Source organism: Brachyhypopomus gauderio, chromosome 6 (genome assembly GCF_052324685.1).
Source record: "Brachyhypopomus gauderio isolate BG-103 chromosome 6, BGAUD_0.2, whole genome shotgun sequence".
In the NCBI taxonomy this organism is placed as follows: domain Eukaryota; kingdom Metazoa; phylum Chordata; class Actinopteri; order Gymnotiformes; family Hypopomidae; genus Brachyhypopomus; species Brachyhypopomus gauderio.
The window spans coordinates 8,314,066-8,340,207 of NC_135216.1; the positions used below are offsets into that span (position 1 = coordinate 8,314,066).

At 44.6% G+C, this 26,142-nt stretch overlaps 1 protein-coding gene and 2 long non-coding RNA genes across 3 annotated transcripts in view; 1 reads left to right on the forward strand and 2 right to left on the reverse strand.

Annotated features, from left to right (window-relative positions):
* The window catches only part of LOC143516703 (uncharacterized), a 57,376-nt gene extending 49,507 nt beyond the window's left edge, over positions 1-7,869 (reverse strand). Inside the window, exons 1-2 of the long non-coding RNA XR_013131762.1 lie at positions 7,080-7,869; positions 6,544-6,685 (exon numbers count right to left, since the gene is read on the reverse strand). This is a non-coding gene — a long non-coding RNA (uncharacterized LOC143516703). The remainder of the gene's footprint in view (positions 1-6,543; positions 6,686-7,079) is intronic.
* A 1,760-nt stretch (positions 7,870-9,629) lies between these two features.
* sox4a (SRY-box transcription factor 4a) lies at positions 9,630-12,940 on the reverse strand. Its single transcript, XM_077008477.1, has one exon. The coding sequence runs from the start codon at positions 12,418-12,420 to the stop codon at positions 11,347-11,349; it is 1,074 nt and encodes a 357-aa protein (XP_076864592.1). The 5' UTR covers positions 12,421-12,940; the 3' UTR covers positions 9,630-11,346.
* Positions 12,941-14,639: 1,699 nt separating this feature from the next.
* LOC143516204 (uncharacterized) lies at positions 14,640-16,613 on the forward strand. The gene is made up of 3 exons (XR_013131602.1): positions 14,640-15,134; positions 15,442-15,496; positions 15,794-16,613. It is a non-coding gene; the product is annotated as an uncharacterized LOC143516204 (long non-coding RNA).
* The last annotated feature ends 9,529 nt before the right edge of the window (positions 16,614-26,142 follow it).

The window sequence follows — 26,142 nt, forward strand, 5'->3', positions numbered from 1 at the left end:
AAACTATACGAGAAAACACCTCAATCCAATAATGCAAACTAAGGCCCAATTAGGTTTCAAAACCAATTAGTGACTGTTAACAAAGTAATTGAGAGGCCTGGAGCCCGTAATCCCGAGAGCTATAGACCAGTTTATAAAGGGAATGGATTTAGGCTCCACTACACAAGAACAGAACCTATAGACTTAAGTGAATTCAAAACATTGTTTGAACAAGAGGTAAATGTCACTGAACTCATATGAAAGGTATACTGATATTATTAAGTAAAGATTTTTCAATAACTTTTTTCGTTTATACGATCTAACATGATCTCCATTTCAGTGAACACAAAAACACATAGACATGTTGTAGTTACAGATCTACAGTGTCATAACTTCTGCCTGTTAATACACCAGGTCATAATTATTGTTCCTGGATAAACGCAGGGTCCCAGCGGTAAAAGTCCAGGTGATAGTTATTGTTCCTGGATAAACTCAAGGTCCCAGCAGTGAAAGTCCAGCCCAGCAGTCATAGCAGGCCACAAACGTGCTGCTCCCAAAACCTATAGGCAGCGGACATAACTCATGCAAACGTTCTGACCAAGCTTCACCTTCTCCAGAAATAACACACACTCGACACTCAGGTGCTGGACGAGCCGAAGCGTGCTCTGGAGTAAGGAGGATGGGAAATGAGAAACACACACACCCCTCCACACACTCGCCTCCACACATCCCCTCACCATCACCCCTAGCGTTCTCCAGAGTGAGAACTTCCAGCGCCGTGAGAGACACTCCACCCACTCCACTCCACCCACATGCTCGACTTAATCAGCTGAAGGTAACGGTGGCCATGGCAGATGTTCTGGAGTTCTGTCTCTCTGTCAGTCGTGTCTCTCTCCCTTCTCGTGGCTCTTATTTCAGCTCTGTCATCTGTGACTTTCGTTATCAGCCTCGGCCTTGAGGAGAGCCAGCCTGCTGATGGCTGACCAGATGAGTTCTCATGGGAAACTGGAACTCCACCAATGCAATGCAACAGACATTTGGTGAAATGATCCTTGTATGCCATATTTGTGATTCAGAATGAGTAGCCAAATTAGATTTTGGAGATTTTGGGGACTTTCTTGCTCTGCATATGAGTGCTTGTATGTAACTGGGTTTCGTTTGCTCCCAGAGGCATTATTTCCATCCACTCTGAACCATGTGGAAGCGCTTAAACACACACACACACACACACACACACACACACACACACACACACACACACACACACACAAAAAAAAGTCCGGCCAATCTCCAACTGTCACAGGACATTTATCTTCATCCCTATCCCAAGTGCAATATACAGTGATTGCTTTCACAGATGTGCACTATACTAACAAAGCCTACAGCAACCTTTCTCAGATCTCTCTTCCTCTCTCACCCCCCTCTCTCTCCCTCTCCATCTATCTAATTTTCTCTAAATATCACTTGCAAGAAACCTGAATTTCTCATAAAACGACACCTTTTACTCTATTAACGAAGAAGAAACGTAAAGATAGTTGTATGGTAAATAAGAATCATAAGTAAACAAATGCTGTAATGGCTAAACCTCCTCCATGTGCAAACACTATAGTATGATTCATTAAAAAAACAGTTACTTCAGGTGATGAACCACCTTACTGGATTCCTGTTTAATGACCCACTGTGGAGGACATTAATAAGACCAAATGAGCAACAGTAGGACACAGTAGAGAGTTTGTTGGGTTTAGTTGAGGAGAAAGAATGAGAGGAGAGGAGAGGAAGAAGAGGAGGGATGAGGGGAGAAGAGGGGAGGAGAGGAGAAGAGAGCAGAGGAGAGGTTTTCAGTTTATACCACAGAAACATCTGTACTGTATTTTCACTGGGCCACGAAGACAGTACAGTACTGTCAGTCTGACTTGTTTAATGTCACGAGAAGCTCCCTGTAAATGCTGACAGTCTTTGGTTTCATGTATAAATGTTTTTTTTTATCTATTTTAACTGCATCTAGGTGTCTAAAGTATACAGGGCATGTATACGAGAAGCCAAAGAAATAACGTATTTAAACATCCTAGCTAAAACAATACCTTTACATTTACTTAACTAACATTATTTATGGTATAAATTTAACTTCAAGATTAATAAACAGTAAAATAGTGTGAAGAGTAATTAAAACCATTACTGTAACACTATCCAGTTCCAATAAGATCCCTGTGACATCAAGGCAGGTCATGTGGGCCGCATGAAAATGAACTCTACTTCCTAAGCCAGTGCTGGTGTTAATTACTTTGTTAATCACTTTGCTAACGCTACTTAAGGTTTATTAATGCTGAGATCCGTGGTCTTATTTAAGGGCTCTTAAATGTAAAGTACTAGTGCTACAGGGTGAGCTGTAGTTCCATTGTCAGGTGTTGTCATGGTCACTGTACGTTGTAAATGTCATTCCTGGTCTAAGAGGGAATATTCACTATAGCACATGATCATTCTGGCATGCAGAGCCTTCTACTATCTGGGGGTTTACAATTTGGGGGTTACAATTTGGTATGTATATATATGATGTAATAATATATTTTTAAAAACTATTTAAAAATAGCTGTTTCCAAGCTATAAACTGCATTCAGTTTTATGTACAACAGTAGTTTCACAGTGTAGATAGATGACTAAATGAAACTGTGGAATTTGATTAAAGTGCCACCACTGTAAAACAGTGAGGGGCAAAGACTTCTGAAACCTGAGTTAATAGAGAAACGCTCTCCTGGAAAATGAAAAGAATAGCAGTGAAACGGACAAGCCAGGAAAGGGTAAGAATAAAAGTATTTAATGTTTAATTATCTATCAAAGGTAAAATGTAAGTCATTTATCAAAATGTTATTACATTTTGTTTCAACCATACATTCATGAATACTGTATAACAGAAAAACGTATTGGAGTGAAATTTTTATTTTGTTTCAAAATGCAGTGTGGAAGTTACAAGAAACAGACATATCTGAATGAAACAGGCCATACAGATGCTTTTGAAAAGCTTATTTTAATAAGGCCTTTTGAGCTGTGTACTGTATTACATCTACAGATGTGCATTACAGACCGTATTGGCATGGTTCTAAATTAGACTGCCCTATCTGATTTATGCTTTTGACACAGTGTGATTACATTTAAACCTACACTTACAGTTTGGCAGATTCCCTTACATAAATACTTCATAGTCTCTCTCAAATACATATATTCTGTCAAATATGATTAAATCAAAAATCAAATACATACCTTCAAATATGGTTAAATCAAATAACAATTATGGCCTCTATCAAATATGGTCTAATATGGCATATTGCTAATGCACCAAGTGAACTAATACCCAGCAGTACTGGGAAGCATAAGGGGCAGGTCATTTCTATCATGGTAATAGCCCAGTGGCTCCGCCCCCAGCCCACATCCCCCCGCCCCTGCTCCAGGGGGCTGGAGTAAGCATGACTCTCTGTATAAGTATGAGTTCTGTATAAGTGTCAGTGGCATGTTCCAATTCTTTCAGCAGTTACTTGTATTATAGATGTTGCTAATGCTACAATAAATAAGCCATTCATAAGAAAACATGTTCTGCAAAGCAATATACACAGAAAGGAAAAATTTATTATTTTTTCCAAATTCAAAATTCATTTTCAGTTTCTAATATCTTGAATACAATCCACCAAACATTTTCCACCAATAGGAAAACTCTTTCAGTAAAGCTTTACAAAATGTTCACCCGCTATACATCAATCACAAAATGTCCTAAAACTCTTTTGCATCACAGCTTTCATTCCAAAACACAATTCGCCATATGGTGTTATGTAGAAAGCACTACCATTTGAAAGTCTAACCTCTTTGTCACAGCGATGACACAGCACACGGGTGTCACGGTTTAAACACCAACGTCTTCACCATTAACACAGAGTTGCAAAGGCGCAATCAACCAATGAGGAAACGGTAATGTAGTTTGAATCCATGCAGGCAGGTAGCAAATTAAAGTAAAACCCCCGAATGAACGGGCAGAGAATTATGACAAGTGCTTCTAGTCATGTGACCTGTATGATCCAGTTGTCATAGTGGTATGTATTAAAATGCTGAACTGGTCCAGTTGAACTCAGTTTTGGATCAAGGTGGCAAGAGGAACGGATCTAAGCGCCTTTGAAACCAGAATCAGGGGCTTCGTTCACAAAGGTTGCTCAGCTGACTACAAACTGACCACTGAAGTGTTATCTGCGATTACATGCATAGGAAATACACTTGTCAATAGATTGAAACTGTGGTAGTAAGTGTGCGTTCAACGGCTGCAATAATTGGTATATATTTTGGAACTGTGGCTTTAAGTGTGCATTCAATGGCTGTAATGTTTGTGCATTAGTCCAATGTGGAGATCACTGCAATCCATGCAAAGTTATTCTGATGGGTCGCCTTCGTGGCATAACGACCCATTTCAGTGAACAGCGGTCCCCACCCATGAGGCAGAAACGGTCCCAGACTGATTTAACGAGTATGATAATTGTGTGAATCATGTGCTACATGCTATGACCTGTACAATCACCAGATCCACCAGACAACACCACCATCACAACAGCAAATCACAACAGAAGGACGGATCCTCCAGGCCGGGTCCAGTGACTTGTACGGTCAAGGAGCCCTGAAGCCATTTCTGATGACTCAAGGAGGTCTTACACTGTAGCAGTGCACTTCATCGGTGGTCAAAATGGAAACCATGTTTGAGGATCCAAGGGGCCGAGGAGATTGTAACACCTCTAATAGCGTTTCTCGCTAGACTTTGGGAAGCTTTAATTGGACAGGAACACAGAGAGCACGAGCAACTACAGCGGCCCGCTTACATTAACATGTCACACGACGTTCTAACAGCGTGCCGTGTCTACTCGCTAAGAATGCGTTTTGCATTGGCAACAAAGTGCTTTTGTACGACACACACTGCATCTGTAATGTGGAGAGCGTTTGTAAAATGTCATGAATGTAAACAAACGGCATCAGTTTGCATCGCAGTGATCAGGTCTATGAATAGTTCAGTTACAATACGCATATGTCAATACACATATGTCAAAGGTATTCTTTCCACCTCCATTACTGGTAGCTATCCAGGGAAGACATCAATTGTAATGGGGATGAAGACATTGTGCTTGCCAAAGCCCACAGATTGAATAATGCTGCAGGATACATTTTTTCCTAAAGACTCGTCCTATAGATTCACTCCTCTAGAACTATGTACCTCTATCCCAAACAAAATAACACTCCTATTCTAGTTACATTTGAACAGATCACCAAACAAGCAAAATGTTCTGAATGCAGTTGGCCACTCCATTAATATGTTAGAGAGACACAGAAAGAAAGAGAGAGAAAGGGAGGGAGGGAGAAAGAAAGAGAGAGACAAGTAGAGAGAGAACGAGAGAGCAGCAGAGAGACATGGAGACTATCAAGAAAATGTTGTAGAAGCAAATTAAAATATCTGCCTGCTTTCAAAAGCCTAAAAAGGTAAACCACGCTGTCAGAGCTAAGAACTGGCCGTCGAACATCTGTTGAACCACTGAAGGAAACTTTTTCAGATTGCTGCCATGTGTTGTTAATCACAAAACTGCTGATCGCCGCTTCAGTCCAAAGAAAATACCGTCGCTAAAATGCCGTAATCCATAAATATTCCACCGGTTGCAGCGAGAACAAAATACACCACAAAATCCCTAGCGCTGAATTAACAGCCAGTGTTTTGTCATCACCTAAAATGTGCATTTAAGGCCAGCTGGACACAGATGTACATGGTAAGAGTTGATGCAACGCTGGAGACTTTTCCCATGCAGGAGTCATTGTGTTTCTCTGCTCCTTCTGGTAAACACTGAGCGTGTGAGGAGCTGGAGGGTGACAGCCCTCTCTGACAAGAGAAGGAAAGGTGAGTTCCCAGCGATAACGCCGTCAAAGCCAGCATCCACACTGAGCCTCCCCTACTCTCTACACACTATGATTTATGGGTAGTAATTACTTCACTGTCTGTGACATCATCTCAGCACGCTTCCTGCACAAACGTGAGTAATTAATTGTGCTGCCTTCAGTTGCCTGTAATGCCTGTTTTTATGATTATTTTCAGCAAAGGAGACAAAGAGTCAAGGCGTGTCAAAACAAGGCAACACAGCTTTCTGGAGCAACTACTGTACACAGTCAAGCAAACATGAAACACTGTGTGTGTGTGTGTGTGTGTGTGTGTGTGTGTGTGTGTGTGTGTGTGTGTGTGTGTGTGTGTGTGTGTATGCAAGCACAAGGACAGGCACACACACACACACACAGAATTATCACATTATCAAAGAACCCTGCAGGGCCATGTAATTCCAATTAATGCCATCCACGTGGAACCATTTTTACAAATTATTAAATACTGTTATCTAAATACTACTGTTTCAAAAACTGTTGTATTTGGTACAATAAAATAACAGTAGTTTCTTCATGCAGTTATTTCTGGTGCACCCTACTACATTTTTTTCATTCAGTGACACCATTGCGATGCTGTATTCAAGTATACAGACATATTCCTCCGAAATAATAAGTGTTTACTAGGAGAATGAACCGACAGGAACATGATGGCGTCATCTCCAGCGTGGCACTGTGTGTGGAGATTAGACTACCGGAAGACTACCATTGGCTTTCGGTGACATCATGGTATTACACATCCAATCCTAAACTGAGATCGTCATCCCTGCAAGAAAAAAATAAAAAATAAAATAAAAGTCCGTTCATAAAGTTAAGGAGGTATGAAGAGCCTACGACGCCGCTTCCTGTTCACGTGCCCAGAACAAAAGGCCGCTGTCCAGCATCGGTTTTGCTGAAAAGATTACAAACCCCAAATATTTAATAAAACGTGTTGTAATGTTGTATACGGAGGGATGATAATTCTGGAATAATATCCTACTAACTTCGCAGTTAAATATGTGATTTTTCAGAAAAAAAAATGACATCAAGCCATCAGCATGCTTACCTTTCTAAAACATTTCCCACCCAGAAAGATTTAAATTTCACACTCATTAAGTAGTCTAACTGATCTATCAAAAATAATATGCTAATTCACACATTTGTATAAATAAAGAACATACCTCTGCAATTGTGCGCATCCAAAGATATAAATAAGAAAAAATAGGCAGATTTCGTTTAATTGGGGCTTTGTTGTAAAATCCATGTAAGAGCCTATCGAATAAAGTTTTGAAGTTTTGATAGTTGACTATCCAGTACACAAGATATTGGTGCGTTATACCGACATAGCTGAAACAGAAACAATCAAACTACCTGTTGCTCCAGCAGGTTTTTAAGATAAGGACAAAACGTGATAACATGTTACTTATTTTAAAAGTTTGGAAATGCACTGCGTCTCGATTGGGCCTAAATAAAGGAATAATGTAACGTAGCTGAAAAATGTATTAAACAATGTTTAAATGAGAGAACTGACGTCCCGGCGTGCAGACAAATCTTCGTGAGGTTCCCATGAATTTGAGTTGCGCCATACGATGTTATTTATCTAAATCATTTGGCGCTTTGATTTCAACTAAATACATGTATACACTTTTCAGTGTTCTGTAGTTATTCCTTTATTACAGGCTCCAGGTTTGCGTGTCCGGTCACTTGGTCACTCCAGAAAGCCACTTGCTGAACAAAGGATTGATCTCCGCTTTGTCTGCAACTTTAGAGCTGGTGCACCATCCTCGAGAAAAGTTCCTGTAACATCCTGTAACATTTTTTTTTCCCGGAGGCAAACCGCCTTCGTGCTGTATCGCAAAAAAAATTAATAATCCCGTTTTCATAGAACTAGTTTGCCGTCCCAGCTCAAATACGGTTATAACAAACTTCCAGTGTTATGATGTTTCCTTGTATTGTAAAGATAGCTCTTTGTCTGCACGTGCGAATGCAGCATTTTGGCCGCGCCTTTTTCGTCTGGGGCCCCGCCCTCTGGCACCGCACAACCAAAGTGAAATTTATTCACACTGAAAAGCATTCGTACAATTTCCCGCTGAATACGAATTTAATATCATTATTAACTCCTGGTGTGTGAATTAAATACAGTATTACATGCGCTTAAAGTGTTCTGATTAATTTTGTGTAACTTTGTGGTTGGTTGAAAGAAAGAAAAAGTATAGGTCAGGTACAGAGCTCATACATCACGGGGCAACACATAGTTACATGAGCACATGTAAGGTTAGGCATTATGATTCATCACTAAATCTCATAATTGAATAACAGGGGAAAGCCCTACACAAATTATTGAGATATTAATGAAATTTGCTGTCCCTGCTCTCCTATTGTTCATTTTGATGGAGCTCCTTCCTCTTGGTTAACATACTCTGAATCACAATAGGAAATTCTACTATTTTTAGACAGGTTGAACAACAAGCTCTGAATTACAGAGTCAGGATGTTCAGTATACAGTACACAGAACAAGAAGACTCAGAATGATCAGTCTTCCACACAGAGCTAAACAGCAAGAGAATATATGTGAATACAATTGTTTTTTTTTTCCAGGACAGGATAGCAAAACATCCGAATGCCCTTATTTGGGGGTAGACAGAGTTCATAAAAAAATATCTCGAACCTCTTCTTCATTCTCTTGCTTCAAAGTAACACCCAGAAGGAATTTAAGCACTCATTCCCCCCCGAGTCACCCAGCCCCAGAAAAACAAATAAAACAAAATAAAAATAACAACCTCACATCTTACCTCCTGTCTGAGACACATGCGTGAAGCTCCTCCCCCGTGGAGATGCGTCTGAGGCCCTTTGGTGGCGTGCACTCCTGCCTGCCTCCACAAACACTGCCCCGTGCCCCCATCAGCTACAACGATTGTGGCCGATTACTCAAAATATGATTAGAAACGCCCTTCTATCAGCATCACAGCAAAACTGACTGTTCACGTCTGCCTGCAATCATGCAAGTGTTTAATTGGAGGCTCAAAGCTGGATTGCTGCTTTGTGACGGTTTTTAAAACAAGTCTATGAAATAAAATATTTATCCATATATGTGCGATGACCCCATAAGTGTGACCATTTGTTTTCTAATACCTTAGCAGACAATCTTTCAAGACAACCATTACCTGGTGATACGTTAATATAGAATTTCTTACAATAATTCAAGAAGTCACCCATTCTTTGTCTGGAAGCGAAGAACTCCAGGCTGCAGGAGAAAACACGATGTTCAGGACATTAGTTTAGATCCTAAGCAGGCCAAACTAGCACTTCCCCTCCCCCCTTAAATGATTGGTGATTATCAATGTGTGATTATGGTGATTGAAGCATCCTCCGGGACATGGTTAACTATAGACAAATTACACGCAATTTATCCGGCTTATTTGGTGCCCAGTTAATCAAAGAACAGGATGTGTGGGTTTATTTTGACCTTCATACATGGCTTTGATGATGACTTTTCCAAAAGGGTCGTCAGACCAGGAGAGATGTGCCGAGCATTGGTGAATATTACAGTTACAGACCTACAGAAGCCTCTAGAATAACAGTGTGTGTACAATCAGCATAGCCACTTCTGTGTACACATGGGTTTTATGAAGTTGTTGCAAAGACAAACCAGAAATGACACATCAGTGGTGCGTTAGTGAAACCAGAACAACTACTAAAACAAAAACAAAAATAAGTCTTGCAAGACGAGCTCAGTTCCAGCTGATTTTATTTCCTTTTGGAAAAAACACAAAGTTTTATACAGAGGTCTGACAGGCAGTGACTCGACACGATTGGCTGGCTTTGAATTTTCTACTCAAATGAGATATGGTATGGCAGGACAAAACAATATAGTACACAGCATATTGCACAAAATGAAACAATAAAATGTATATATTTATCCCCAAAACTCATGAACAACAATCTTAAACGTAGGGATGTATAAAGATATATGTTCAAGTGCCTGTCGTGATAAATCATCGTCAGACAAACACACAGTCTTTACCTATTATACAATCAATGTACATAGAAATCTTCACGTTGATCCTCTGCCTTAAACACAACAGCTCTACATAAACCTGAATTAAAAATACAAAATGCTATTCGCCATGCCATAACATACTAAAACAATTAGCTACATTTAGCCAACAAGTAGAAAAGATTAAATATCCTTGTACATTTAGGATTGAAGCATTACTTCATTGTTCATGGACTCGTATAGGCATTTTGAATGTATTAAATTCCATCCAGTGGTTAAAACCAAACGTTTCACTATAAAAGCACAACGAAATAATCAAAGGAATTGTATTTCCCCATAAGGACGCAATAAACCGCAGACAGTGCTGCCGCTACATACAACCTCTTTCAATGCGCGTTTTCTGGGTGATGCTTGGTTGTTAAACAGGAGACACTGTGTCTTTAAGAAGCCTGTGGATTGACACTGTAAACATGGTTTCGGGGACAGATTCTGAGACAACCCAACCCCCAGTCTTAAAATCGGAAATCCAAACAGCGATATTCACCGATTGACACCCCCTCGATAGATTTGTACAAAAATACACGTAGAAAATAATGAAACATTTAATCTCCTGTCCGTGTGAGAGGTCATTAATTAAATAATAGGATGCAGTTCTAGCCCTTCCGCAGCAGAGACGCACATGTGCATGTGTGAAATATACAAAAGAGACGGATGGAAAACATCTCAACGTAAAACAAACAAAAAACGTTTGGCCATTATAAATACATCGATATAAAAATGTTTTCTGAGCACGGAGAAGTTATAAAGGAGGGATCGAGCGAATGTAAAAGTAAAAGGCAGAGAGGGAGAACGCTCCTCGGACGAGATTTGGTCCTTGTTTGTAGTGTAGAAAGCTGAACCGTCTGAGTTGCGTTTGGATCCTGATGTCTTGTTGACAGGAGAAGCTGGTGATCGTTTCTGTTTCTTAAGTCTAATGTCGCGCTGCTTTCCTTTTAAACCGACACTGGTTTCACTTCTGGACCGCCCTTCACAGCTAAACCGTAATCAGCATGCCATTCAGTTCTTTTTAAGCCTTGTCAAACACTCCATTGCGCGTAAAATAATCGCTCACGTTTTGCGCCCCTTCAGTTCCTCGAGAACGTCTGGAGACACTTCTCAAAATGTTCCTTCTGAAGTTTCATTTTAACGGCCGGACAACCTCGACTCCTCTGTGCAAACCTCTCCCAAACTTCTGGCAACCTCCTCATCCACCAAACGAGCAAGCTAAGCGTTTTCATCTGCGCTCTCGCCACCGGGTGCAGTGAAGCCACAACATCTGATGAGTGATAACAGGAGGAACCGTGTCGAGGTCATGATGTCCGGCTCGCCTCAGTCGGACGTTTCAGTCCATCTTTACGACAGTCATAAAGATCTCATTTAGTTTCAACTGCGATTTGATCGGACTCGAGCACTCAGTACGTGAACACCAAGTTGGATATAGTCGATTCGAGCCAGTCTCCTGAAATCATCTCGCTCACCTCGGGGGTGCAGTAGTCGGGGAACTCAAAGTGCGACCCAGACCCCGTTTCGAAGTTGAAATCCAAATCTCTGTCCAGAGGAGCGGAGCCAAAACCGCCGAAGCTGCCGAAACCAGGACTTGGGTTAAGATCCAGCAGGTCATCCTCAAATTCTTCATCCGAGGAAGACGACTGCGAGGAGGAATGAGAGGCAGACGGCGATGGAGAGGACGCGCGGGTGTATTTGGAGCGCGCGGCGGAACCGGTCGGCCCGGTCGGTTCCGCGTCCTCTTTCCCACCAGCAAGCCCGTCGTCGTACAGACTCAGCGGGTCACTGGACTCGGCGGAGCTGCTCAGGGTAGGACTGGCCGGGACAGCCACGGAGGGCGGGTTACTGTCGGAACCGTTTCCTCCGAAGTGCGCGCGTTTCGCCGGTTTGTCCGGTATCTGCTTGGCCGACGAACCCGACCTGGACTTGTAGAGCGTGTGATGATCTCCACCCACGGACGGAGACGGAGGCTCCACCGCGGACTTCTTTTGCGTCCTGAGACATTTGGAAACGTGGCTCTTTTTGGACGAAGACTTGGTGCCGGTGTGACCACCGACCTTCTCGCCCTTCTCCCCCGCCTTGCCGGTGGAGGACTTCACCTTCTTCCGCGGTCGATACTTATAGTCCGGATAATCTGCCATGTGCTTCAGCCTGAGCCTCTCAGCCTCCCGGATGAAGGGGATCTTGTCGCAGTCCTTCAAAAGTTTCCACCGCTTCCCCAACCTCTTTGAGATCTCCGCGTTGTGCATGTCCGGCGACTGCTCCATAATTTTGCGCCTCTCGATTTGCGACCAAACCATGAAGGCGTTCATCGGTCTCTTTATGTGCCCGGTGGGAGTCTTGCACCAGGCGATGTCCAGTTTGTCCCCGGTCGAGTTAGGGGAGCCCGGAGTTGGGGACGCGTCCATGTCCAGGTCGGTCTCCCCCGGATCGATGGAGTCACTGTTGGAGATGTTGGAGGCGGTCGTCTGCGCCACCATAACTGTTCACACTGTTCAACAAAATCCTACAGGTCACTGAAGGGACTGCGCGCAACACTTACAAAGATAACGAAGTTTAAAAAGTCTTTCCGTCCCTCTTTTAGTGGAATTAGCTGGAAATAAGGCAGAAAAGCGCGCGCCAAAGCTCGTGGAAATAAAGTTACTGCAGCTGTCTGTCTCTTGGTTTAGTGTCCTGTCAGCAAACAGTGTCCAAGGCGCATGTCCTGTGAGCAGTGAAGATCTTACTGGGAATTGTCTCAAGTTTCAGAAAGGTCTTAAAAACACGCACACATAACACACACACACACACACAGCAGCCTGCAGCTCAACTGCCAGTGCGACTGAAAACCAGACCGGTGCCTCTCTGAATACAAAACAGCTGGAAAAAACGCAACTTTACTGGGAGGAGGGAAGAGTCTGCGGCATATTTCGTCTTAATACCATGTGGTAGGGTTACGCCGCTGCGCTCTTTCATAGTCCGCTCTTTCGTTCACCGCTCACAACTTTGAGTATTTCTGCTCCAGCGCCTCGCCAGCCTTTATCCTCTCGCCTAGGTATAAAGGCGAGAGAAAACAGCCAATCAGCTGCTGTCTCCAGCCTGGCTCTGGCCAAAGACACGCCCCCGCTCGCGCTCATTGGCTGAATATAGCGTCTAATAATAATCAGCGCGTGCAATGAGGAGCTTTATGTCTGACCTCATTCCAGTCTACACGGCAAACTTGGTTTTAAAGGTACACGGCGCACGTTTTTTTTCCCCTACAATATTCGCAGACCACGGCTGGGATTGAGGCTGTGCCGTCTAACCCCGTGACAAGGGACAGAGAGTTGATTACAGACCGATTTGTTAAATAAAGTCAAATACAAACACCTCACTGTAATGCAGATGGGATGGTTGTTTATGGTGTGTTTTTAAACCCAACGTGTCCACAGTAATTACTGTAATCTCAATCTCTGTAGTCATATAATATAAAATCGTATTAATTAAATGGTGCATAATAGGTGCAAGCACGTGATTAAACATATATAGGTGTTGCTAATGATGATGTATTTGGTTTGGGAGCTGTACTATAGCCTGATGTGGGTGCACATGGCACTGAGAGGCAGCATGCTGGTGTTTTTCTGTCAGCTCCACAGTGGCTGCCAGACTGCTGTAGCACTACAGACCGAGGGTGGAGACCGAGGGTGGAGACCAGCACAGAGCCTCGTCTCCTCCACTACATTACAGCCTGACTGCATGTTCCGATTCAATTACTCTCGTGTCGTTTATGTGAACGATTAGAAACAGAATAACACATGTTTCCTATGTTTGCCGAATCGGCACGAACCGTTATTTAGGTTTCCAGTGTGAGTTCACTGTGGCTTTTTTTCGCAGTAGTGATTAAAATAGCATGAAAACAACGCCGAAATACACAAAACCAGTAAACAGTCATCTTTACGATTCCTATTTTTAGCGGCTGGTCTCCCCATTAGTATTTTGGAGTGAATTCAAATGCAGTTTGAACGCTAGATGGCAGAATAGAGCCAATTTAGGGCTGACGAATTTAATAATTTAATTTGACACAAAGAAAGTGACTAGCGAAGAATAACTGTTTAATCTAGAAGAACCATATATGTGAATATGCATTACGTAATCCTGTTAGCCAGCTTCAGGTGTACGATAAAACTGTCTTCTACATTTAGTGAATGATTTTTGAGGACTCTCTAATAGCAAAAGAACTCACCTTAACCACCTTGTTCTAGTGAGCAGCATGACGTGAAATCATTTCAGAAAGGTGACAAATCACGCTTCAGTTTTCCTGTCTTCTGGTTTAGCATGCATTTTTATTCTATGGTTTGTTAATTTCTCAAACAAAACACACAATGAAAATACACAGAATACAAAAAAACATTGTATTTGTATTTATGAGAATGATGTAATTTATAAGCTGTGTTTGTTTTGTGTTCAAAGGAGTGATTCGTTTTCCTGAGGCTTATCTGCAGTAAGTTTTCAGTTCCCGTGAAGTGTCCGTTTTGTTTAGTGTGCTGGGGCAGCTGGTTACCCTACAGCACTGTCAACACACATTTGCAGTCTCAGCATTTACACTTTGTGGGGAAAACACTCTGGTAGCTCTTGTGCATTTTCTTTAGTCTTAATGGCTGCAAAAAAGTGCCGGACTGAACTGTAATTCTTAGACATCGAGATTTATGGTAGTGGGTTAAAAGCACCACGTTTAATATTTTCCGCAGGCTAAATAAGTCAAATCAAGTATTGTCAGGTGTATGTTGAAAAAGAAAAACAAGATATGCGTTCAGCATGTCCCGTAAGAGTACACTTTGTAGGTGTGAGCACAGAATTTATGCTCCGAGTTAAAGGCACGAGAGTATCCCACCAGTAGGTTTAATCATTCACCATTACCACAGTGTTATCCAAACCACACTTCTCGCGTTTGACTACTGTTGCCATGGCAACCCTTACTATTTGCTCTCAAAACACTGGATAAGAAATTGGGGCTTCGCTCAATTCTGTTTGACTACATAACTGATGAGGGCACAGGCGCGTCTCTGGTCTGTTCATCCGCGCTGTCCGTCTTCTCGGACTGTGAAGAACACGTTTTTTTCCCCACACTCCTTTTTTCAAAAAGACTTTTGTGCTACTTATCCATTATCAGAATGGAAAATATGCAAAATGCTTCATTTGCATACGACAGTTACTGTAAATGGCTCGAGATCCTCAGGTAGATAATTCGGACATTGTGCCAGTATTCCAGAAAGGACTGGGTAGTAGATGGATTGGTGGGAGGTTGGAGGTGGACAGTGTGTGTACACTGGGCGATGTCAGGAGAGACTAGGGTGTACACGGCCTTTGAGGGCTTGAATGTTATGACAGAGTCTGGGGGGAGATTGTGCTTCAGAGTTATTAATCTGAACCTTTCTGTCCTGTGGTCTTACTGCTGTCCGATAATTTTACAGTCATCTCTTCCCATGTTATCCGACAACGGGCTTTTGTGACTGTCTGTACGTGTGTGACTGTATTTCTCACAGAGAGATGGCTTGTTAACTGAACTGGAAAAGCTGCAGTAATGCTGAGGTCTAACAGGTATTTCCCTCCACTTTGCATATTTGTGTGCGCGTGCGTGTGTGTGTGTGCGCTTGTTTATACTGGTCAAGGCTCAGTGAAGGTTGTGTGTTTTGCTGAGTCTACAGTACCAGTACATATGAACCCCCATGTGGACGTTCTGACTTTGTGACATTCAAAGTCAAATTCTTTTTTGAACTGGACAAACCAAAATTCAAAATAGGAAAACATTGCTAAAAGAGTCAAACACTGTGCAGATATTAACAGATCCACTGTAAACAACTGCTAACGGCTTCTTTCATGCCCACCATCTTTCAGATCCTTTTCAAATTCAGTTCACATTGTACTCAGGAAAAGCATCCGCAGCTTGGCCTTCCCCAACAAAACTAAAGGTGGTTGTTAGGAAGGTCACCCCAGTCTTCCTCCCTCACCAACCGGGGCGGACAGCAGTCTCCGACATGAACTTGCTGGAGGGGGCCGGGACGGTCACAGCCATTTGTCCAGCTCAGCAGTTGTCCTCCCCCGTGAGGCGGAGGACAGATGTGAGGACAGAAGTTCAGGAGCGAGTGGCTGATCGCTTATCTCTCCCCAAGGTGCACTTCCCCAGCCTGCTATAAATCAGGAGTGGTGGCCGGCGACATCCCCGCTGCTGCCCTACTCCTTCATCTCCTTTTCAGTTACACTGGCGTGAAAAGCCCAAAAGACGACAGGCTTCATTTTGACAACACACCATTACCGCCGTGCAGCAAATGAGACCATTTCATGCGGTGTTCCAGAAGAGCCGTTTACTGGCAGACTGTGACTGCGCTTAAGGGTCTGCCAATTTTGCTGATAACACACTCTTAAGTTTTTGCAAGTAAACACTTGTCTGCAAGCTTTTGTTTATTCCTGCTTTATTTATGATGGTTGCCATTTTGTCAATGGACCGGCAGTACTGAAGAGCACGTCCCTCTTTGTGACTGTAGTAATAACATCATGCATGTTTTCGTGAAATGTAAATCAGTCACATCTAACATGTTAGTGCACTGTTCAGTGAGAATGTTTTGGGTAATATAAGAAATCGTAGCACTTTTCCAAAATCATCCTTGAAATATGAACTCTGAAGAGTGGCTGTGATTTGCGAGAATGTGTGTTGGCAAATGTCACGTAGAGACTCCTGTACCTGGTTTCAGAACATGGCTTCTTCAGATAGATAGATAGATAGATAGATAGATAGATAGATAGATAGATAGATAGATAGATAGATAGATAGATAGATAGATAGATAGATAGATAGATAGATAGATAGATAGATAGATAGATAGATAGATAGATAGATAGATAATTATTCATGGAGTATTGTAAGGAGTGGACCTTAATATATATTAATTTTGAGGCACCTTTCATTACAATTAGGGGAGGCAGTGAAGTTGGGCAGTGGCATCATATCTGCAGTTTTCCAGAACTGGGCCTGTGTTTGGCCAGCACTCCTGGCAGAACCCCAAACCCACAATGCTTCAGGGTTCTTGTGTGGGCCACAGCAGGGATTAGGAGGTTTGATTTGTATCCCGAGGAGAGCATCTATGATCTCAGAGCTTATCCTGTGGCCACGGAGCTTCTCAAGCTGCACTAAAATAATGTAAAAAAAGAGGTGCATTTTTTAATATAGGAAAGCTTTAGCAAACCAGTTGAAAATATAACTCAGTGTAATCTTTGAAAGCTCTCATTTTTGTCTTACCAAAAATCCAACATAATATATAATAAGCTTTCCAATATAATAATTTCATTAGAACCATTTAGAACCATCACAGGTTTATTATTAAAGCTGAATTAACTCTTCTTGGAACTATTTGTCTTCTCTCTAAATAATATGAGACACACATATATATATATATATATATATATATATATATATATATATATATATATATATATATATATATATATATATATATATAAGAAAGTGTCATGTTGTCATGTTTAGACAGTGGCAGCCCTGACCTGTTAAAGTGTGGGGTAACGTTAGCTGACCAGCTCAACATCATGATCTGTTCTTTGCAGTTACCTTCATGAATTTCCCCTCTCCATCACAAACGATTTTAGCGTGAAATCATTTTACAATAACCTACCCGTAAAAAGCGACAACACAATGAAGCAAAACAAAGCTGCCCTGTAATAAATCTTGAACAGGGCTCCGTCTGTGTGCAGTCTGGGGAACGGGGACCCTACGCTGAGACGTGTGATGGCTGGAATGAGTGTGGACAGTGTCAGCTTCGAAACTCCGACCTGGACGGCTACTGGAAACGGCCCCAGCAGGAAATGATACTCTCAAATGACCACTCTTAGAGGGCTGTGGTCATTTTTTAACACGTTTGCTTGACTGAGACTTTGTGTCTAAGCTGTGGTGCGTTTTACTATGCGGTGGTGCAACAACAATCTTCACCAGCAAGACCGGGGCTCGTATGAATACGACTACTGTACAGATACTAGAAAGGAGATTAGAGAGGAGACAGAATTGGTAGAATGGGCTGGAGATGGCGGTCAGTGGGGGATGGGCGAGCAGTACGTTGTTAGGGATAATTAGGTGTCAAACGGACAAGCTGAACAGCACCGGAGGTTTAAAGTGAAGGATCGTTTTTCTGATCATGCGAGCAGATTCAGACTTTTATTCAGCCCCTCAAACACCTCACCTCTGACTTCCTCATCTTCTCTCCTCTCCCTCACCAGAATCCTCTCACCCGCGGAGCTGCCTCAGACTTTTTGTGCTGTAATGGACAATTTGTGTCCAGAACCGCAGCCTTTTCACAGCCGTTCTTGTTACACAAAGAGAGAGAGAGAACTGGACGTGGAGAACACCACCTGTGAAGGATCTGCCCAAGCCGTCGAACGCCGGGATACAGAGAGGCGGGCTGGACGATTCGAGCGGGGGGAGGAGGGGGTGCGGGGCGAGCCGGGGCGAGCCGGTCGAGGAGAGGGCGTGCGTGCGTGCGTGCGTACGTGTATTCACGTAGCTCTCTGCGACATTTGGAGTATGCACGTCACCCCTCTCGTGCTGCAGATGAGATTGTGAAGCAGCTTAGCCCACAGTTCAGCAATGCAGTCTGCAGGGCCAACAGGGAGAAAGAGAGAGAGAGAGAGAAGGAGGGAGGGAGAGAGAGAGACGTATATACAGAGAGAGGGAGGGACTGACAAAAGGAGGAACTTTACATAAAGAGAGACACATTGAGATGGAGAAATAAACAGATATAGATTAAGTAGGAAGCTCGGGCGAACGGAGCGATAGAAGGGAGGAGAGAACGATGCACAGCACAGGGGAAACAAAGAGCAGCATCTGGGCAACCGTCTCCACGGCTCCCGTCTCCACGGCTCCTGTCTCCACGGCTCCCGTCTCAGCATCAGCATCGGCACGGCGAAGATGCACAGCACAGGATTTCCAGCAAATTCAGGAGGGCGTAGTCAGGTGGCATCACGCCCCAGAAACTTCCCAGAATCCCCAGTGCTGGGTAGGGGGGGGGGGGGGGGTACGGGTGGCAGCAAACGATGACACGGCAGGTCAGCTGATTGCTGTGTCACGGAGCTGGTTTTCGCAAGTGCCAGTGCTCTGGCTAGACGTGGAGTATTTTTCCTTTTTTTCACCCCCTCCCTCCCAGACGCAGTGCAGCACAGCCAGACGGCTGCAGACGGAGGCGGAGGAGCACACAGCTGCACTCGCCCGCTCGTGTAGCGGCTCGGAGAGGGCTGAGCGTCTCCTCGTCTGGGGCTCGCCCTTCCTCCCCCACAACCCCGCGCCACACCTCTCCGTCGAGGCGGGAGTCGCTTCCTTCGAGGCGGAGCGGCGAGGGAACGGGAAAAGCGGTACGGCGGCTCGCAAACTTGGAATTACGCTCCGTTTCGAAGCAGGAACAAAGGAGCCGGAGTGACGGGGGAGTTTCGTAGGATGGCACCGTGGTGCCGCTCCGTTTTGGCACCGGTTGAAGGGACGGGAGAGAGAACGCAGTGAAGCTCACGCCGGGCTCTCCGGAGGACCGGCTACAGGAGTCCGAGGATGTTAGGACTTCAGTGCTCAGGCTCTACCACCGCACCTCCACACCTCCGCACCTCCGCATCTCCACATCTCCACACCTCCACATCTCCACATCTCCACACCTCCACATCTCCACACCTCCACATCTCCACATCTCCACACCTCCACATCTCCACATCTCCACATCTCCACATCTCCACACCTCTGCACCTCCGCAGTTCCGCAGTTCCGTCCCCCTCTTCTCTGAGCGACCGGTTTAACAAGGCCCGGCTGCGGGGGCCGGTCCGGGTTCCAGTTCCGATTCTGTCGTCCGTGGATTTTGGGCTCGGCGCGGCGTGCGAATGTCGAGATGAGCGACGGCGTCCGAGAGCGAGAACGCGTCCAGAGAGCGGAGCAGCCACGAGGAGAACGGCGAGATGTTAGCCAGGCAGACGCGCTGACCTAAATCAGCCCCAGTCATGTCTGGGCTCAGCTAGAGTGAGGGAGAGGGTATAGACACAGAGAGAGAGAGTGAGAGAGAGTGAGAGAGAGAGCAAGAGAGAGAGAGAGAGAGAGAGAGAGAGAGAGTGAGAGAGAGAGAGAGAGAGAGAGAACAAGAGAGAGAGAGAGAGAGAGAGAGAGAGGTAGCACTGGTAAATTTACACTACTGTATTATTAGCCTGCACAGGGTCTAGGCAGCAATGCGTGCTTCGTTCTGACACACTTCCTCCTTTTCTCTACAGCTCTTCCTCGGCAAGCTGTCCTCAGATGCCTGACTGAGGCTCAGCCCTTATCTGCCTGCAGTGGGGATCGAGAGTGGAGCGAGGGAGAGGGGAGGGAGGGGGAGAGGGAAAGATTATGATGCTGCTCTCTCTCTCTCTCTCTCTGTCTTTCTTTCTGTCTTTCTCTCTCTGTATTTCTCTCTCTCTCTCTGTCTGCTTATTTTATCAGCCAGAATTTGCTGCAACACTACAGCTCAGAGATCCACTGGGAATGGCTGAGAAACTACTGTCATTACAACAAAGAGCAGGGCACAGAACGTAGCCCTGCCCTACCCCAGCCCCGCCCCCAGCCCCGCCCCCAGCCCCGCCCACGCAGGCTCAGGTAAGATATTAAACACTGTGTCTGCAATAGGCACATGTGCTGGCTCCTCTGTGAATGTATGCATGTGTGTTTTTTGTATGTGTTCGTGATAACCCCTCCACACATTCACCCCCGCTTTGCAATCATGGTAATACTCACACACACACACACACACACACACACACACACACACACACACACACACACACACACACACACACACACACACACACACACACACACACACACACACACACATATCACATAAGGGAATATCAATGCCATTAGGGTGGAAGAATATGGTCGCCGTGCAAAGTATCAGACAGGATTTGTGCTGCTAACCTGCTCCCACACTGAGAATGGTGCTCTCTGCACATTTTATCTGTATCAGTTTTTTTTTATTGCAGCTCAAGAGGGAAACAGACACATTTTTAAACAAACGCGGACCTGAGGTGCAAATGCTGTGTGGTGAAGCAAGACATAACTTAAAAAAAAACCATGAAATAATCCCCTCCTATAACTACTGAAGTTGAACATTCAGGCATTCACCTCCATTAATGTATGTCTGTAACACTGTATTTAGTTCTCACTGTTTTCCTGCACAAATTCCCTGTGCAACCAGTATGTTTATCACGTATTCAGACATATACCATCAACATGAAGCAGATTACAGAATACTCCCATAAAAGCTGCATTGCTTGCAATGCCAAGACTTACACAGTGATAATAGGAAATGTAACAACCCCACCATCTGTCAATCATTTCCAGCCATTTCAGTGATCCTTAACCCATCCTCACACCCCAGACTGATGATGGTGAAAAAAATGGTCCCTACCTCCTCTCAGACACCTGCCATTACTACAACGTGTCTGCCAACGCCACTCCTGGAGTGCCCAGTGTTCCAGCTCTCACACCCCCTGACAAGAAGCACTTGACAGTTAGCTGTTGATTAGCTAGTAGCTACAGGGGTCTGATCACCTGACTCCTTCCACCCACTACGTGTGAGCAGCTTTGCCCAACGTAATGAGCTTAGTCTAACATGATGACCTACACGGAGCTTTTAGAGTCGGGTTATCGTTCTCAGAGAACCGCTGCGTTGTCGTGGGTGCCGTGGCTTGATTACTGGTGATGTAGTGAGAGGTAAAAAAAATAATGATAAAAGGTGGCGGAGCAGATCTGAGGAACCGAGACGTGACACGAACGAGTTCGACCTCAGACGAACCGAGCAAAGAGCGAATCTGTTCCCGCAGTCTGCTGCAGTGAATGTAGGCCAGCTGTGTGCGCCCGAGCCCAGACGAGCGGTCCCCGCAGCATCCTTCTGTCTCCATGACGATGATGGAACGAGACGTTCCGCGCTCGTGCAACGCAGCGTTCTCCCCGTGCCATCACTCAGGGCTGTAGCGTGCCAAGGCACCGGTTCAGTCGCGCTCCTGCAGGAACCGCCCGTCAGCAGACGCCTGGCACCGCCAAAAAGACGTTTCACGGGAGCCGTTCCCGACGCTTAGCGCGATCGCTAATAATCTTCGCTCAAAGGCAAGTGAGCTGGACCGTTTTATACACTCCAGCATGCCGTCAACTCCGACATCCACTGTAGTCTGTAGAATAAAGGCATCGCGACATCGGGTTCCATGCAAGAATAACAGAGCGAGTGTTTTTAACATTGGCCTGAGAGCTATCCACTGCTAAAAGTGGGTCACCCTGTCCACACTGTGCCAAACCCCTCTCTTCTCCATATGTTCACTCAATGCACACAGCGCTTTCATATGCCAGTTTTCCAACCCTCCGCAGCAGTTATTGTGCATCGTTGTGCTTAAAACAGCAGCACACTCGAATTTCTTGGTAGCGTTTCAAAAACCTCATTTGTTGCAAGCACTACTGTTTTCAATCAGTCTCGAATGGCTTCAAAAGCAGTAGCAAACTTCGGGTTCTCCGTTCATCTGCGCTACAAGCACACCATGGCCATTATAAACAGTGCACATCTGACAGCACTTGAGGTCGGGTCCATAGACTGTAATTGAGAGTTTACAGGCAAACAAGTCTTAAATAGCTTATCCTGCGTCTTATTCGCGTTTCCAAAAAAAATCCCTTATGTTGTGGATTACTTGTAAAACTAGGAACACAATGTTCAATAAACAGACAGCACGGGTTTAAACATTTATTAGAGGTTGTTGAGTTTCTCTCTAGTGCGTGGACTGTATCTGAAATCCTTCCAGATCTCATTTGGGCTTATTCAAACACGGCGATGATCCACTGACCAAATCTCCTCCACGGTCCATGGCTGACTGTACCATTTCTGCAAACATTTCCAGATCTGCTCTGCATCTTGCGAGAAATTCGTAGAAATCAAATCCATATCCCAACTGTATGCACATGTTTGGAGCACATAGCCAAGGGGGGATGTTAATGTGTCCCTGAAAATTGCTTGTCTATCTGACAGCAGCCAGCCATGCTCAAAATGTAGGTCAGTGGCTTTTGAACCGGGGAGTCGTAGCCGAGCACGCACCCTCTGCAGAGACATCACCCTCTCCCCACCCGAAAGAATCCCATGCAGCCCAGGGGTCAAATACATTTAGATGGAATGTATTGAAAACAGCAATAATTGTTAATGGGCCTCTTGTCAAAACATTTCTTTCTCACGGTGTAGATTTACATTTTTTGTATTTACAAAATGTATACAAATGCAAAATGCTAAATTTGACTACATCTCATATGTCTCAACAGAAGACAAGAAGTATTTTGTCTTGTTTTGAATAGTCTTGAATTGGGGGAGACAGTCTATAAATGTGTGAGATGGCCTTGAAGTTTGTATGACTTCTTCATTTCAGTTTCGTTTCCACCTAAGTATATATTCATATGACCGAAATGTCACTACCAAGTGCCGAGCTGTGTTATCGTCCTCTGGTCACTGTGTTCTTGCATTCCCTGGGCTTTTTGTTTTTAATAGACACCCAACACTCTGATAAACTCTCATCATTGGAGAAATGAAAACCAATATAGTTTTATGAAAAACCTTGTAAAGTAACATTAGTACTACCATTTCAGACATTTAATTCATTTCATTATTATTTATGACATGTATATTTACTGTAGCAGGAAGCATGTTTGCCATCAGCCATGTGTTTCGTTTGGGATGCGGAAGGCACACCCATCCTCCAACCTGTAGCTGTATGCGTAATGAGCCGTGTAGAAGTGCGGACAGCCAATCAAGCACTGGGCAGCGTTTTCCTAGCTCCGCCCTCCAGCGGTGGCCCCACCTTCTGGCTGGGTGTGTTATTAGCTGACGTGAAGAGAGGATGTGAGCTCTCAGCTCCACCCGTGAGTACAGCTCTATCACTGTATGCCAATACCTGTGTATATAGGTCTGTAAATATCATATACGATCGTGAGTTTTTACGTCCTGCTTAGAGCAGGATGCATATGGCTCGTTCCGTGATGATGGTCCTTTTAGAATTCATAGATGCCTCCTTTAACAGTCTATTAACATACAGGTCTTATATGATCTTATATGCACCCAAAGACCTGCTGGAGGGTCCAGAGTGATGTTGTTCAGTCTTAAAACTTTACACACCTTTCAGACTAGGTACTGAATTATTAGCCTTATGGTTCATACCTAAATAAACCTAGACATCAAAATGAAATATTATAACTGTTAATGGACTATTATAATTTTAGCATGAACCATGCATACATGATACGTCTATCATTTATTGGTTCACCACATTTATTGGTTCATGTTAATTTGGTTCATGTAGAACTTCTATGTGTGCTCTTGCGAGCAGTACTGTGGTGTTGTTGTTGCAGTGCTGTGGTGTTGTCATGGACTTTCCTGTGGTATTGTAATGGCAATACTGTGATGTTGTCATGGGCAGTGTTGTGGTGTTGTCATGGACAGTGTTGTGGTGTTGTCATGGACAGTGCTGTGATGTTGTCATGGACAGTGCTGTGGTGTTGTCATGGACAGTGCTGTGGTGTTGTCATGGACAGTGTTGTGGTGTTGTCATGGACAGTGCTGTGATGTTGTCATGGACAGTGCTGTGGTGTTGTCATGGACAGTGCTGTGGTGTTGTCATGGACAGTGTTGTGGTGTTGTCATGGACAGTGCTGTGGTGTTGTCATGGACAGTGTTGTGGTGTTGTCATGGACAGTGCTGTGGTGTTGTCATGGACAGTGCTGTGGTGTTGTCATGGACAGTGCTGTGGTGATGTCATGGACAGTGCTGTGGTGTTGTCATGGACAGTGCTGTGGTGTTGTCATGGACAGTGCTGTGGTGTTGTCATGGACAGTGCTGTGGTGTTGTCATGGACAGTGTTGTGGTGTTGTCATGGACAGTGCTGTGGTGTTGTCATGGACAGTGCTGTGGTGTTGTCATGGACAGTGTTGTGGTGTTGTCATGGACAGTGTTGTGGTGTTGTCATGGACAGTGCTGTGATGTTGTCATGGACAGTGCTGTGGTGTTGTCATAGCAGTGCTGTGGTGATGTCATGGACAGTGCTGTGGTGTTGTTATAGCAGTGCTGTGGTGATGTCATGGACAGTGCTGTGGTGATGTCATGGACAGTGCTGTGATGTTGTCATGGACAGTGCTGTGGTGTTGTTATAGCAGTGCTGTGATGTTGTCATGGACAGTGCTGTGGTGTTGTCATGGACAGTGCTGTGGTGTTGTTATAGCAGTGCTGTGGTGTTGTCATGGACAGTGCTGTGGTGTTGTCATGGACAGTGCTGTGATGTTGTCATGGACAGTGCTGTGGTGATGTCATGGACAGTGCTGTGATGTTGTCATGGACAGTGCTGTGGTGTTGTTATAGCAGTGCTGTGGTGTTGTCATGGACAGTGCTGTGGTGTTGTCATGGACAGTGCTGTGATGTTGTCATGGACAGTGCTGTGGTGTTGTCATGGACAGTGCTGTGGTGATGTCATGGACAGTGCTGTGGTGTTGTCATGGACAGTGCTGTGATGTTGTCATGGACAGTGCTGTGGTGTTGTCATGGACAGTGCTGTGGTGTTGTCATGGACAGTGCTGTGATGTTGTCATGGACAGTGCTGTGGTGTTGTCATGGACAGTGCTGTGGTGATGTCATGGGCAGTGCTGTCATGTTGTCATGGACAGTGTTGTGGTGTTGTCATGGGCAGTGCTGTCATGTTGTCATGGACAGTGCTGTGGTGATGTCATGGACAGTGTTGTGGTGTTGTCATGGACAGTGCTGTAGTGTTGTTATAGCAGTGCTCTGGTGATGTCATGGCAGTGCTGTGGTGTTGTCATGGACAGTGCTGTGGTGTTGTCATGGACAGTGCTGTAGTATTGTCATAGCAGTGATATGGTGTTTTTATGGGCTATTTTATGGGCTTTCTGTCACTCATCCCAAGTCTCTGCACTGTAAATAGGCTGATAGAAGTCAAGCAGTTCTGAGAGGCCTCTCTCTCTCACACACACACACACACACACACACACACACACACACACACACACACACACACACGCGCGCGCACACACACACACACACACGCTAACTGCCTAGACCACTGCCAGCATCAGGAACGTGTGTGTGTGTGTGTTTGTGCACGCGCGCGCGTGTGTGTGTGTGTGTGTGTGTGTGTGCGCACAC

Bases quoted from the DNA above. Each gene is read 5' to 3' on its own strand.
- sox4a (XM_077008477.1), bottom strand. From the start codon at position 12,420: ATGGTGGCGCAGACGACCGCCTCCAACATCTCCAACAGTGACTCCATC.